This window comes from Pongo abelii, chromosome 1 (genome assembly GCF_028885655.2).
Source record: "Pongo abelii isolate AG06213 chromosome 1, NHGRI_mPonAbe1-v2.0_pri, whole genome shotgun sequence".
NCBI classification, from domain to species: domain Eukaryota; kingdom Metazoa; phylum Chordata; class Mammalia; order Primates; family Hominidae; genus Pongo; species Pongo abelii.
The window spans coordinates 197,562,642-197,579,003 of NC_071985.2; the positions used below are offsets into that span (position 1 = coordinate 197,562,642).

Sequence of the window (16,362 nt, forward strand, 5' to 3'; positions counted from 1 at the left end):
TCCAGCAGAACAATGGAGGAGAGAGGCCTTGAGCACAGAAACCTGGAAAACTATCTTGTTCCGAAGGTGTTCCTAATGTTCCTAACACCCTTAAGTCCCTTCTAACAGATGGTTTGGGAAACTCATCTCATGCCAATATAAGCAACAAAAAAGTGAAGTATCCATACAATAATACCATAGAAAAAAATGTAAAAAGGCACCGCGACATCTCTGACAAAGAAAACTCAATAGACAATATCATCACAAAGCAGAGGAAAATTAAAACCCTACTTTTTACTCACACTGAAAAATTCCTAATGCAGTTATGAAGAAAAAGTTCAGAGCAGAAATTTAGAAACTCAAGGAGGAACTAACCAGTCAACAGGAGTTGTAGTGAAACAAGCACGGCAGAACTCAGAAAACAAATGGAAGAAAAATAATTTTAAGAATTAAAAAGATGAAGACTAAAATGCAATGAGCACATGGTAAAAATATACAACACCAAAGGCACAGTAAGAAGCATGTAGGATAGAAATTTTTTAAAAGTAAATAAAATGATGGATATAAAACTGACCCAAAATGGTCAACTAAGAAAACATCTAGTAATTTTACTGATGTCACTTAACAAAATAATTTCTAAATTATTTGGTATTTGGAAGAAATACTTTCAGCAATCACACACAAAAAAGCACACTCCTAAGAAAAACAAAATCAAGCTGGCATCATACTTCTCTATTGAAAAGTCAATGCCAGAAGACAGTGGAAAAATACCTACAAGGTATACTCAAGAAAAAAGTGTGAGCCAACAATTCCACATCTAGCCAAACAGTCCTTCAGGAATAAGGCTACAGATAACTCAGGCCTTATTCATATGAGCATTTCTTGAAGAAACAACTTGAGGACAAACTGAAACCAACAAATGACCAGAAAAATTTCAGCAAAAGGACTGGCAGTGAGCAACAATACATTTAATTGCAGATTTAAGATTGAAAACAAATGGAATGAAACTGTTACATGGTCTAAGAATGTAGGAATTCAAATAAATGAATATATACAAATAAATGTTAAGAGTAGAATATATAAAAAGTAGAATAAGCTCAATGACTGCACCTTATGTGCAACAGGTAGGAGTCAAAGTTGAAAGTCAATCAGTAAAAACTTAAGCAACATGAAAGAATAAAATTATAAAGGGCAATAAAATAATACTATATTGGCTAAAACTAGTAGAAAGAAGGGAAGAGAATAAAGCTAATGTAATTGTTACTCAATTAAGGGAAACAAAAGACTGCTTTAAAACAGAGGAAGACAGGTATCACATGAAGGTATAAGTATAAAGATAACCACTGGGGAAAATCTTCCTAATATGAGGACTACCATTTAAAAAGCACAGAAAACAAAACACTCAAAGTTTCAAAATATATACAAACGTAAAAAATGGCATAAAATAATTTTACAAAACCATGACCAATGTTTGTGTCTTGATAGGAAGATATGTCCTTCCTAGCTATATCTGGCTTAATTCATCCACTAAACAGAAAAAAAGCTTTAAACTGACCCACAAAGCAAACCATTCTATGCTGTCATCAAGATATACCTGAAAAAAAAAGTTAAAGGATAGGATAAAGTTCACAAAAGCATGAAGTGCAATCCTTTTATTAGATAATGTATAATTTTGGTCAAAAAGTACAAAAAGAAAGTCACTCATCATAGAAAAGTTATAATTCATAATGAAAACAGATATGAATATATATGCTTCTAATAATACAGTAGCAACATTCAGAAAATGGAAATTATAGGAGATAAAAGAAGAAACAGAAAGATATTAATAATAGGAAATTTATTTATCCTAGTGTGAGAGAACAAAAAACAAAACTAAGGAAATAAATGACATAAGCAACATAATCAAACTGGTAGCTCTGATGGATATTTCACTCTAACCTAATATATGAATATACCTTATTTTCACATAGCCACAAAAATTGACCATATATTGGGCTACAAAAAATACCTCTGCAAACTCTAAAAGGAAAAATACAAACCTCATTTTTTTTTTTTTTTGAGAAGGAGTCTCACTCTGTCCCAAGGCTGGAGTGCAGCGGCACGATCTCGGCTCACTGCAAGCTCCGCCTCCTGGGTTCACGCCATTTTCCCGCCTCAGCCTCCAGAGTAGCTGGGACTACAGGTACCCACCACCACGCCCAGCTAATTTTTTGTATTTTTAGTAGAGATGGGGTTTCACCGTGTTAGTCGGGATGGTCTCGATCTCCTGACCTCGTGATCCGCCCACCTTGCCCTCCCAAAGTGCTGGGATTACAGGCGTGAGCCACCGTGCCCAGCCACAAACAACATTTTTTAACAACACAATGAAACTAGAAATTCATAACAAATCCAGAAAACAGAAAGATCTTCAATCTGAAAATCTGAAAAGTCTCTCAAACAATATTTCAAGCACAGAGGAAATACAAATGAAATTTGTGGAGTTTCTAGAAAATATTATAATACGTATTTCTAGTTTCTAGAATATAATAAAAATACTACATATTAGAAGCTTTGTAATACAGCTAAAACAGTGATCACCAGAAAAATAATTGTTTTAAATATTTCCACCAACAAAATGAAAGTACATGTTACTAATCTAGCTAAAATAGATAGAAAAACAACTTTTAAGAATAATTCCCATTGTCAGCAAGGCCTTACTTTCCTCAACATCAGTATTGTGTCCTAATCACGGACCAGAGAACTGAGCCTCCAGAATTCCCAGGAAGCTGCTCTATCCTCAAAGAATAGTAAGACTGTTGTAACTTGCTCTGTCTGTAAACACACTTCAGGAAGGAAGAGGAAGTTGGCAGATATATTTTCAAATGATCTTCAACACAATTCTTGAGAGTTTTCTAGTGAGTTTAACGTTAATAAAAAAAAAATTGTTTTCAGGCCAGGTGTGGTGGCTCATGCCTGTAATCCCAGCACTTTGGGAGGCCGAGGGAGGTGGAACACCTGAGGTCAGGAATTCGAGACCAGCCTGACCAACATGGTGAAACCCCATCTTTACTAAAAATACAAAAAAATTAGTTGGGCGTCATGGCGTGCATCTGTAATCCCAGCTACTTGGGAGGCTGAGGCAGGACCATCGCTTGAACCAGGGAGGCGGAGGTTGCAGTGAGTTGAGATTGAGCCACTACACTCCAGCCTGGGTGACAAGAGCGAAACTCAAAAAAAAAAAAAAATTGTGTCAAGAAATTTGGGTACCTTACTTCTCCAGAAAGAGTTCATCAAGATTTTATTTCATTGATTCAAGTATTTAAGTTGAAGTACTAAATATATACCTGAGCTAGAATAATAGAAAATATTCTTTATTATAGGTTTCAGTAATTCATTAATTGGGAAGAATATGTTACCAAAAAAGAAGTCAGGGCATAGGAAAAAAGGTTAAGGATTAAAGTATTTAATTAAACAATCAGCATTCATTAACTATACTTTGTTCTTAATCAGAAAGCACTCAATAAATACATTCTGTTTTCTAAAATAAATATTTATGATGCTATAACATCTTTTTTTTAGTTTTTTGATAAAAAGTAATAGATGCTTATTGTTGAAAGCTTGAAAAAGATGGAGAAAAATAAATACCACTGAATTTCACTACCTGAAAAAAAAGTAAAAAGAACAAAGCATACATATGCAAAATAACAAACTGGGAAAACCACAGAAATACACAGAATTTCAAAAATTAATAGAAACTGGCTGGCCATGGTGGCACATGCCTGTAATCCCAGCACTTTGGGAGGCCAAGGCAGGCAGATCTCTTGAGACCAGGAGTTCGAGACCAGCCTGGGCAACATGGTGAAATCTTGTCTCTACAAAAAATACAAAAATTAGCCAGGTGTGGTGACATGTGTCTGTAGTCCCAGCTGCTCAGGAGGCTGTAGTGGGAAGATTGCTTGACCCTGGGAGGTGGAGGGTGCAGTGAGCCAAGATTACACCACTGCATTCCAGCCTGGGTGACAAAGCAAGACCCTGTCTCAAAAAAAAAAAAATCATAATAACAATAGAAACTACTTTGTAAAACTCTGTATAATTAAATTACATATGAATAAAATAATTTTCCAGTAAAATGTGAGCTACCAAAAGTGAACCTAAACAGCCTGAACAGACTTTTTTTTTTTAATTAAAAAAAATTTTTATGGGTACATAGTAGATGTATATATCTATGGGTTACACGAGCTTTTGATACAGGCATATAATGCATAATAATCAGATCAGGGTAAATGGGGTATCCATTACCTCAAGCATTTATCCTTTCTTTATGTTACCAACAATCCAATTATATTTTTAGTCATTTTTAAATGTACGATAAATTATTAGACTGATTTTCACAAAATAAATGAGGGAAGTTTTAAAACAGCTACCTAGCAAACCAAACCAAACCAAACAAAAAACAGCAGGTCACAAGGTTTTATAGGGGAATTCTACGAAATCATAAAACAGCTGATAATATCAATACTATTTTAAAACTGTTATACATTTTAGAAAACGGAAAACTTCTGAATTTTTAAGGAAATAATACCAAAACTTGACAAAGATTGTACAAAAAGGGAAGGCTGCAGATTAATCTGACTTTTGCATGTTAATTTATAAAAGGAAAGTATTAGCAAACAGAATCCAGCATCAATTAAAAGAATCTAGGAGTGCTGGTTTGGTTCAATGTTTGTTAAAAATAAGAGAAATATCACATCATCAGCTCCATAGATGCTGAAAAGGCATCTGACAAAATTTAACACATACTCTTGATAAACGTACTTAATAAAATAAGAAACAGACATTCCTTAATATGACAATGTATACATACAATACTTAATGCTTCTAGAGCAAGAAAGAAAAAGGATGCACATTAATCACTACTATTTAATCCTACCCTGTCTAGTCTATATAATCTGATAAAAAAATTAGAGGTATAAAAATCCAAAGGAAGAGGTAAACTTATCACTAGTTGCAGGTGATGATTATAACCTAGAAGCCCCAATAAAATCACTTGAAAAAATACCACAAACAATAATGAAATTCAATAACACAGAAAGAGAGAAAGTATACAGAAACCAAAAGCCTGAATATATGTAAGCAATAACCAGTTAGTATCTATAAACCCATTTAATAGCAACAAAAAGGAGAAAATATCCTGGAATAACAAGAAATGGCCTGGGTGCAGTGGCTCACGCCTGTAATCCCAGCACTCTGGCAGGCTGAGGTGGGTGGATCACCTGAGGTCAGGGGTTCGAGACCAGCCTGACCAACATGGTGAAACCCCATCTCTACTAAAAATACAAAATTAGCTGGGCGTGGTGGTGCATGCCTGTAATCACAGTTGCTTGGGAGGCTGAGGCATGAGAATTGCTTGAACCTGGGAGGCGGAGGTGGCCTTGAGCCGAGATCACTCCATTGTAGTCCAGAGCGAAACTCTGTCTCAAAAAAAAGAAAGAAAAAAGAAAAGAAAGAAAAAAAAAGAAATGTGCAAAATTTATGTGAAGAAAGCTTTAAGATCTCTTGAAAATGAAAGTAATCTTAAACAAATAGAAAGACATAGTATATTCTTTGACAGAAAAGACAACACCTTAAAGATGCCAATTTGTCCTAACTTAATTTATAAATCTGATAGGATCTCAATAAAAATAACAATCTGTTCTCTCCCACTCACTGAATCTAAACAAGGAATTTCTAAAGCTTATACATAAGAATGGCCTGGAAAACCCTGAAAAGAGAAAAATGGGACTAGTCCCATCTGATATTAAAAGTCATAAAAGAAATGACTGACCAATACATATGTATGTGTGTACACGCCAACATACAAACAAACTTCTGCATGGCAAAAAAAACAAAACAAAAAAAAAACTCCACAATACCAAAAGTCAAAAGACAAATAGCAACCTAGGTAAAATATCTGCAATTCATGACAGATGAAGAGCTAACTTCCTTAATTTAGAAAGCATTCTCAGTAAATAAGAAGACCAAAAATCTAATAGAAAAAAAAGGGCAAAAGATATAAACTAGCAGTTCATTAAAAAAGAAACACAAGTGGCCCTTATATTTGTGAAAAGGTAGTCAAATACAAATTAAGAAGACACACGAAAACTATTTCTTGCAAATCTAATTGACGAAAATCTAAGAGTTTGATGATTCTAGTGGCAAAGATATAAGGAAACTGGTATCCTTATATTAATACATTTAATATCCAAATATTAATACATTTGCCCTTAACTCATCAGTCTAACCTCCAGGAATTTATCTTACAGACATATCTTAATATACATAAAATGATGTAAAATAGAAAACAGTTAAAAATAACCCTAGTATACATCTAAAGAAAACTGGTTAAATATATCCCCTCCTCAATCATATATTACACAATGGTAGGTGCAGCTGAAAAAATGAGGAAACTATACCCTAATCTGGAAGGATCCAGGGATCCTTGGAGGAATGTCTAATTTCAGGTACTGGGCAGGAAATATAAGATGAGCAAGGAATATCCTGCTGTGCCCGAAAGCAAGAAAGCTTTCAAACATTTACGAATTATCAATAGGACACTGAGCTTTTCCACAGAAAAATTCCACCTAATGCAAAAAGAATAACAGAAAAATTACCAGTTCGTAATCCCTAGTGAAATAAATAATTTGGGTCACAACGATCAGTGAACAGAACATTAGCAATTCAAGGTTAATTAAGAAATTTACAATGGAAAGATCTCTGAATCTACTGATTAATCTCTGAACCTAGAGACTGATTTTTGAATCACTAAAATTGGGACCACTAGATACTGTGTTTCCTAATATGACACGACATAAAGCACTTAAGCATTTTGCACCAGAATGGAATGAAACTTCTAAGTTAACTTTCATTTTCAGAAAAAACAGGGGATAGAGGAACAAGGTAATAACACAAGAAAACAAAAAGACAAAATCAGATTTGAACATATTCTACAGAACAAGTGACCGAGTTTTTGTAAAATGTCAATGGCACAAAGAAACAAGAAAACAGGGAAGGAAATGGGACTACTAGATCGCAAAAGGCACAATAATCAAATGTGATGTGTGGATCTTGTTTGGATTCTGATTAGAACCAGCTAACAAGAAAAAGGCATATTTCAGACAATCAGGGAAATCTGATTATGGACAGGTATTAGAGGGTACAAATAAATGCTTGTTTATAATTTTCCTACATATGATAATGACATTGCTGCTATAAGAAAATATCCATAGTTTTAGAGGTACACATTGAAGTAATAGGGACAAAATAACATGCTGTCTGGAATTAGATTCAAAACCACTACTGCAGAGGAAGAAATGTACTCGAATTACGCAAAGGTAGAAAAATTCTGACAATCTGAGTAATGGCTACCTATATGGTAGTTCATCATACTACTCTCTCTGCTTTTATATAAGCTTGAAAATATTGTGTAAGACCTAAAAACAAGAATACAATTAGCATCACATTAAGACCAGCAGTAGGTATAACATCTGGGGGTCACCATGCCCAACAGAATTATCTTTCTTAAAATATATATTTCATAATAAAATGTTGGCTTAGAGTTAAAAGGGCAAAAGCGAGTTATAATAGAAGATTGCTCAGATAATCATCAGGGCTTTTAAATCTGTCTTCATGTGCTTGCTTCATGTTTAGCAGCATTCCAAGATAAGTTCTACAGGCTTTCTAAATGAAATGTAATAAAAATATAAAGGTTTTTCCAGTAGATCATAATACATGTCAAAATATTACTTCGAGACACCAGTATGTATAATTATACATAAAATTTATGTACACACATCATACAGAAATCCACCACCCAATACAGAATATGGCTTTAGTTCCCTTACCATCAATATTAAGCATCATTTTCCACATGGCAGGCCGAACAGACTGATGGAATCCAAACCACACTTCCCTGCCCCCTCCCAGAGGGTGGTCATATCCTTCTGGAGCGGAGAAAAATGAACGCCCCACAGGCGTGTATCTACAAAAATTAAAATGGCATGTTCAATCCTTTCCTTCTCATGCAAGTATTTAAATCTGCAGAAAAGGGGAGACTAGAGCACAATTAACATAATGATGCTTATCGTTATGAACAGATGAAACTAAACATGTTCCAAATTTGAGAAAGCAAAAAGTATCCACTCTAAATGGAAAAAAATCTACTTAAATTTTCCTTTCTCAAAACTGTTGGTTGAAATAAGAATAAATTTTATTTAAAATAATTTCTTAAAAGTAGGTTTTAAAAAGTTAACAGTTCCGACCTTAAAAATGTTAACAAGTAAATAATTATTGAACAAAAAGCTATTTCTATAAATGTGTTTGCAAGACATACTATTTTTCTTTTAAAAAAACCATACTGAGTCAGGTGTGAGGGCTCACACCTGTAATCCGAGCACTTTGGGAGGCTAAGGTGAGAGGATTACTTGAGTCCAGGAGTTTGAAACCAGCCTGGGCAACATAGGGAGATTACATCTCTACAAAAAAAAAAAAAATTTTTTTTTAATTAGTCAGGCATGATGGTGCATGCCTGTGGTCCCAGCTACTCAGAAGGCTGAGGTAGGAGGATTGCTTAGGCCTGGGAGGTTGAGGCTGCAGTGAGCCATGACTGTGCCACTGCACTACAGCCTGGGCGACAGAGTGAGACCATGTCTCAAAAAAAACCCAACCAAACAATAAAAAACACACTGGTACACATGCGCTCACATACAGGAGCATACCCTACACAAGTGAGGTCCTAGGATTATTAAAAAAAGCAATTCAACACAATTTGATATTGTTGTATAAACAGTGAAATTACTTTTAAAACAAGATAACTAAATAAATACATCTGAAAATAGATCTGTTAAGACTTTTAGATCCTAAGAGAAAGGGTGAGATACTTTTCTATAAAATTATTCATGAGACTAGCTAAGCTAATGATGTATAGTTACTTGCAAAAGCCAGGTAATTTTCTGTAATGTACTCCTGTCAATGAATTTGTATGGATGCTATTCTTGTTCAACATTTCAGTTGAACAATCAAAATATATGACAAATAAAGGTTTAACCAAGGGAAGCCTGCACAATTCATTCTTGGGAGTTTAAAATCTAAAGAGAAAAAAAGCAGAAGCACCCACTTCATGGAGGGCAGATGTCGTAGCACCACATCAACGGCATGGACAGGGTTAGTGCTGATTGGCTTGTCTAATTCCAGTGGCTCAGGCAAGGTCCGTCCTGTCAGTACTTCATGCAGTAGGTGCCAACTCACCCGAGAGACAAATTTGATCGACACCTTGAAAGGTCGATCTTTTCCACCTTCCCCAGGTAAAGTAACGTCTAAATCTACCTGTTGATAGGAAAAGAGTCAACTGGTAAATGTTGAAAAAGATAAATACAATTATTTTAGATTTAACTTATAAAAATATCTAAGAGAAAACATGGCAAAAATAAAAAAGTCAATAGACTAAAATATACCATTTTTTTTTTTGTAGATAAAATTTAAATAACATAGTTACTCGTGCCAGCATTATGTGTCATTGCAAAATACTGGAAACTACCCTAAATGCTCCAACATTTATGCAGCTATGAAAAAAGAATGAGGAAAATCTCTTGAAACTGCCATGGAATAAATTTCCAAGCTATACTATTAAGTGACAAAAGCAAAGTACAAAAGATTACAAATATTATGACATCTTTTGTGTGAGAAAGGAGGAAAATATTCACATATCTGCTTACTTCTGCAGAAAGAAACATAGGAAGCATGAACCAGAAACAAAGAAACTAGTTACTTTCAAAGGATGGGAGGGAATGGACTGGAAAAAATAAGGACAGAACAATTCTGAGTATATGTTTTGGTATACTTTTGAAATTTGGAAGCATATTAAAGTTCTACATATTAAAAAAAAAAAAAAAAGGCCAGGCGCAGTGGCTCACGCATGTAATCCCAGCACTTTGGGAGGCTGAGGCAGGCTGATCACTTGAGGTTAGGAGTTCGAGACCAGCTTGGCCAACATGGTGAAACTCTGTCTCTACTAAAAATACAAAATTAGCTGGGTGTGGTGGTGCATGCCTGTAATCCCAGCTACTCGGGAGGCTGAGGCACGAGAATCATTTGAACTCAGGAGGCAGAGGGTGCAGTGAGCCAAGACCGCACCACTGTGTTCCAGCCTGGGCAACAGAGCGAGACTCAAAAAAAAATAAATAAATAAATAAAATAAATATATATTATATATTTATAAATTTATATATTATTTATAAATTTATAATTTATAATATAAATTTACATATTATTTATAATTTATATATTTAGAATAATATATATTTTTATATATTATATATAAAAATATATATATAATAAAAAAAAATATATATATATATATATATTTAGGCCGGGTATGGTGGCTTACTCCTGTAATCCCAGCACTTTGGGACCCTGAGGCAGGAGGACTGCTTAAGCCAGGGAATTTTAAACCAACCCAGGCAACAGAGCAAGACCTAGTCTCTACAAAAAATTAAATTAGCCAGGTGTGGTGGTGCACACCTGTGGTCCTAGCTGCTTGGGAGGCTGAGGCAGTAGGATCGTTTGAGCCTGAGAGGTTGAGGCTGCAGTGAGCCGTGAGTGTGCCAATGAACTCCAGCTTGGGTTACAGAGCAAGACCCTGTCTAAATAAATAAATAAATTTATTTAGACCCGGTCTAAATAAATAAATAAATAAATTTATTTAGACCGGGTCTAAATAAATAAATAAAGAAATTTATTTAGACCGGGTCTAAATAAATAAATAAAGAAATTTATTTAGACCGGGTCTAAATAAATAAATAAATAAATTTATTTAGACCGGGTCTAAATAAATAAATAAATAAATTTATTTAGACCGGGTCTAAATAAATAAATAAATAAATTTATTTAGACCGGGTCTAAATAAATAAATAAATAAATTTATTTAGACCGGGTCTAAATAAATAAATAAATAAATTTATTTAGACCCAGTCTAAATAAATAAATAAATAAATGGAGGGAAAAAATTAAAACAATATCATAAACAGAATCAAATGAACCCAAATGAATTTCAAATAAATAACATAACTACATTGAAAGAAAAGAAGAAGAAAAAGAGAAGAAAAGAAAAAGGAAGCACTAATTCAAGTAACCCTTAAACACAGTATGTATACTGACAACAGTCTTAATTCTAGGGGTAGAGAAAGGGTGGATTTAGAAGAATTGCAAACAAAATAAAGCCTTGAATTCATTAGTAGGTTTGTTTTCTGTAGTGGTCTGAGTATAGCAACTCACAAACTATTTTATATGTACTGTAGGACTGAGCAAATGAGAAGGAGTGGTGATGTTTTGAGGAGCCAGGAACCTATCTAAAGAAGAAAGATACAAATATGGAATGGAGTGAGGAAAGGAAGAATCCCATGGGGCATGGACTAGAATTGGAAGAATCGGGTGTGAACTCACGATTTCCTATATATATGTGTTAGATTTACCATATAAAGTGTAATATGTTTTTATTGTCTGTTTTATTTATTTATCTACTTATTTATAAATTTCCTACCTCTATCCATTGAAAGGGCTTAGAAGCACATATACCCCAGCAGCAGTGAACATACCAATACCCAGATTTTCGTTTCAAAATTGCATTTGCCAACTAAAAGAAACCAGAGATCCTCAGAGAAATGGTTAGTTGCAGGACTGCAGCAGAGAAAACATAAAATAAACCAGGAACATCCTGTGCCAGAAAGCAATGAAGTAGAGTCATGCACCACATAATGATTTTTGGTCCACAATGGACACCATATACACGGTGGTCCCATTAGATTATAATGAAGCTGCCTTATACAGGTGTACCATTTAAACAATCTTTTACAATGCATTTTTACTGTACCTTTTCTATAGTTAGATACGTTTAGATACACAAATATTTACCATTGTCTTACAAGTGCCTACAGTATTCGGTATAGTAATATCCTATATAGGTTTATAGCAATAATAAACCATATTATATGGTGTAGGCGTGTAGTAAGCTATACCATTCAGGTTTGCATAAGTATACGCTGTGATGATAGCACAATGACAAAATTGCCCAAGGACACATTTCTCAGAGCATATCCCCATTGTTTTAGGTGATGCAGGACTGTATTCCCCAAAAAGTGTCATTTCAAAAGGACACAGGAGTCAGCTTAAAAGAGTTCCCACTGGCCAAATCTGGGACAATCTGGGCAGTGAAATCAATAAATAGAGTAAAAGAAAATATTCTCCCTTACAGCAGATTAATGAACATATGGAAAAGGAATGACAGAATTAGAAAATCACCACTTCTACATAGTAATAATCCCTTCAAGCAAGAATAATCAATTGCCAAGCAAGAATAATCAAAATCTAATGAGCAACAGGATCCTTAAAAGTATCTCCCATTTCAAAATTAAAAACTTCTGTGTATCAACGGACACAATCAACATAGTGAAAAGGCAACCTGTGAAATGTAAGAAAATATTTGCAAATTATATATCTGATAACAAGTTAATGTCCAGAATATATATAGTTAATATCCAGAATACAGAAGTTAATATCCAGAATATATATAAAGAACTCCTACAATGGTATTGATCAGTTTAGCTAAAAAAAAATAAAAAATCTGAAAATAAAGAACTCCTACAACTCACTACCCAAAACCCAAAACAAACAACCCAGTTCAAAAAATGGGCAAACAACTTGACTACAGATTTCTCCAAAGAAGATATACAAATGGCCAATAAGCCTACAAAGTTATACTCAACATCACTAATTGTTGGGGGACATGCAAATCAAGACCACAATGAGATATCATCTCACGCCCATTAGGATGGTTACTATTAGAAAAGGAACAACAAAAAAAAAAAACAGAAAACAAGTGTTGGCAGGAAGTGAGAGTTTGGAACTCTTGTTCACTGTTGGTGGGAATGTAAAATGATGCAGCCATTCTGGAAAACAATATAGCAGATTCTCAGAAAATTAATAATTATCACATGACCTGGCAAATTTACTTCTGGGTATATATCCAAAGAACTGAAAGCAGAGTTCAATACTTTTACATCTATGTTCATAGCAGGATTATTTGCAATAGCCAAAAGGTGTCCATTGATGCATGAAGGGATTAACAAAATGTGTTATATACATACAATGGAATATTATTCAGCCTTGAAAAGGAGATTCTAACACATGCAACAATGTGGATAAATTGTGAAATAAGCCAGTCATAAAAAGACAAACAATCTATGATTTCGCTTACATGAGGTACCTAGAATAGTCAAATTCAGAGACAGAAAGTACTATGGTGGTTGCCAGGGCTGAGGGGAGGGAGCAATGGATACTGTTTAATGGATATGGAGTTTCAGTTTTGAAAGATAAAGACAATTCTGGGGATGGAAGGTGGTAATAATTATACAACAATGTAAATGTGCTTAATACCACTGAAATGTACCTTAAAAATGGTTAAGACGGTAAATTTTATGTTACATATGTTTTATCACAATTACAAAAAGAATCTCCCTACAAGATGCTTATTAACTACAAGGAGAAAAAGAATACCCCAATAGGAGAAAACTGGCAGACACCAATTTAATCAACTGACCAAAGTTAACATCACCAATAAGCACCAATAATGGAACAAATACATACTGCGTGCTTCCTGATATGATGCACTGATAAGGAAAGAATGGTTATATAATATTCCTGCCAATAATGCATAACCAGAATGTAATCAAGGGGAAGTATCAGACAAACCCAGACTGAAGGACATTCTACAAAATAATTTGCCGATAATCTTCAACTATGTTACTGTCATGAAAGAAAAAAAAAGGCTGGGGAAAGAAAGACATGGTATCTATATCATGATCCTGGACTGGATTCTGTAACAGGAGAAAAATAATACTAAAGGGCATCATTGGAAAAATTGGTAAAACTGGAATTTGTATTGTTGATTAAATAAAAGTATCATATCAATGTTAAATTTAATGAACTTGATAACTGTACAAGGGTTTTTATCATTGTTCTTAGGAATATACATTAAAGTATTAAATATTGGCAGAGCGCGGTGGTGCTCCCAAAATCCCAGAACTTTGGGAGGTTGAGCTGGGTGGATTACTTGAGGTCAGAAGTTTGAGACCAGTCTGGCCAACATGGCAAAACCCCGTCTCTACTACAAACACAAAAAAATTAGCCAAGAATGGTAGCACGTGCCTGTAATCCCAGCTACTCAGAAGGCTGAGGTACAAGAATCACTTGAATCTGGGAGGCAGAGGTTGCAGTGAGCCGAGATCACACTACTGCACTCCAGCCTAAGTGACAAAGCGAGACCCTGTCTCAAAATAAAATAAAATAAAATAAATAAATATTAATGGGGCATGGTATATGCAACCTACTTGTGAATGGTTCAGGAAAAAATAAGTATGTATGTACAAGAGAGAAAGAAAAAAAATAAAACAAATGTGGAAATGTTCAGAACCTCAGTGAATCTAGGTAAAGGGTGTATAAGAGTTCTCTGCATGATTCCTGCAACTTTAAGTTTGAAATTATTTCAAAACAAAAAGTTAAAAACAATCAGTGATAAATACCCACATATATATGGACTGTAATAAAAATGGTAATAAATGCGTGTAAAAGGAGACACTTAAAAAATATACCTTTCCAATACAGGAATGCATATCTTACCCCTGTAGTTGCCACAGGAAGTGGATTGGCGGTGTAAAGACTTCTTTTTCCATCATAAACTGGTCTACGGTCTCCAAATATAGTTACTTTAAAATGCTGAACCATTGAGTCAACCACCTCCCTAAAGAAGGGAAACAATTTATTCACATAATCCTCTGTAAGATGAAATATAAAAATATTAACAGAAGTAATTTCTGCCACTGTATAAAGCTGTCAAAATTCTAAAAAATATTCATATATGCTAAAGATTTTGCTTTTAGAGCCTTGGCTTAAGACACCAAAAAGATTGATTATTGCCAAAAGATGACATACATTTCACTAGACAGAGAAGAATGAAGCGAGCATATTACTTAATCATTCCAGGATATATTTGACCTGCAAAACATTCTTAGAAACTGATTCAAAATCTCTTTCACCATCTCTAAGCACTCCCTAACATATTCACTTCTTTCTCCAAGAGTAGATACTCTTTCCTCTGTACCAACAAGACACCTAGTACATATCTCTATTAGGACACTTTGTCTATTGTAATGATTATATATTTCAATTCTTCTAACTGTGAGCCTCCTGAGAGCAGCAAACATACCTGTGTTCCTTTCTCCTCCCATCCTTACAGTACCTAGCTAGTAAAGATATTATAAAACCTCCATTTTTACCCAGCAAACATTTGAGCCAATGTAACTGACACAGAAAGATATTCAAGACATATATTCAAAAATTACAGACTATATAGGAAATACCAAATTTTCACAAATCAATATGTATTTTTTGTACACACATTTGTAAAAGCAGAGAAACTGAAAGGATATATTCCAAATGGTGGTTACCTCTAGAGAGGGAAGTGACAGGATTACAGGGTCACTTTTATTTTGTTTATAAAATCTAAATATATTACAATGAGAATGTACTTACATAGTATTGATATAATCTAAAACTAATTTAAAAGATTCAAGGCCAGGTACAGTGGCTTATGCCTGTAATCCCAGCACTTTGGGAGGCCAAGGCAGGTGGATCACCTGAGGTCGGGAGTTCGAGACCAACCTGACCAACATGGAGAAACCCTGTCTCTACTAAAAATTCAAAATTAGCCGGGTACGGTGGCGCATGCCTGTAGTCCCAGCTACTCGGGAGGCTGAGGCAGGAGAATCGCTTGAACCCAGAAGGCAGAGGTTGTGGTGAGCCAAGGTCACGCCATTGAACTCCGATCTGGGCAACAAGAGCAAAACTCCATCTCAAAAAAAAAAAAAAGAGAGATTCAAGTCTACCTCAGTTAAGTGGGGCAAGAACCCAGTATTTCCTGGAACAATAAAATCAAGCTGACTTGATACCCAGAGCGATTTTCTACATGGCACAAAGTTCCTATTTTTTTCCTCTCTTTTCAATTTTGTTTTACTGAAACTACTGAAAACAATATCAAGCCTCTTCTAGAGTAAATTTTACAACAAAAATTTGATTCACCTATTCATTTTTGAGTTCAAAGCAAATTTCAATGATTTTCTGCCATTTTAAGTTTTCCTTTGTGGCCATTATTTAGGGATAAATCTGGTTTCTTTTTCTTTTTTTTTTTTTTTGAGACGGTGTCTTGCTCTGTCACGCGGGATGGAGTGCAGTGGTGCGATCTCAGCTCACTGCTACCTCCGCCTCCCAGGTTCCAGCAATTCTCCTGCCTCAGCCTCCCAAGTAGCTGAGATTACAGAC

General features: G+C 34.7%; 2 protein-coding genes across 4 annotated transcripts in view; one reads left to right on the plus strand and one right to left on the minus strand.

The window, feature by feature from the left end:
- Positions 1-11,483, plus strand: part of LOC100439898 (magnesium transporter protein 1-like) — a 111,958-nt gene extending 100,475 nt beyond the window's left edge. Inside the window, exon 8 of the transcript XR_008525147.1 lies at positions 11,289-11,483. The gene's annotated coding sequence lies outside the window, so the exon portion shown is untranslated. The remainder of the gene's footprint in view (positions 1-11,288) is intronic.
- AGO3 (argonaute RISC catalytic component 3) overlaps positions 1-16,362 on the minus strand; it is a 138,596-nt gene that overhangs the window by 88,135 nt on the left and 34,099 nt on the right. For all 3 annotated transcript variants that reach the window (XM_002811057.5, XM_054555310.2, XM_054555313.1), the window contains 3 exons: positions 14,665-14,785; positions 9,110-9,318; positions 7,839-7,975 (listed from right to left, as the gene is read on the minus strand). In XM_002811057.5, coding sequence (XP_002811103.1) covers positions 7,839-7,975; positions 9,110-9,318; positions 14,665-14,785 — 467 coding nt within the window. The remainder of the gene's footprint in view (positions 1-7,838; positions 7,976-9,109; positions 9,319-14,664; positions 14,786-16,362) is intronic.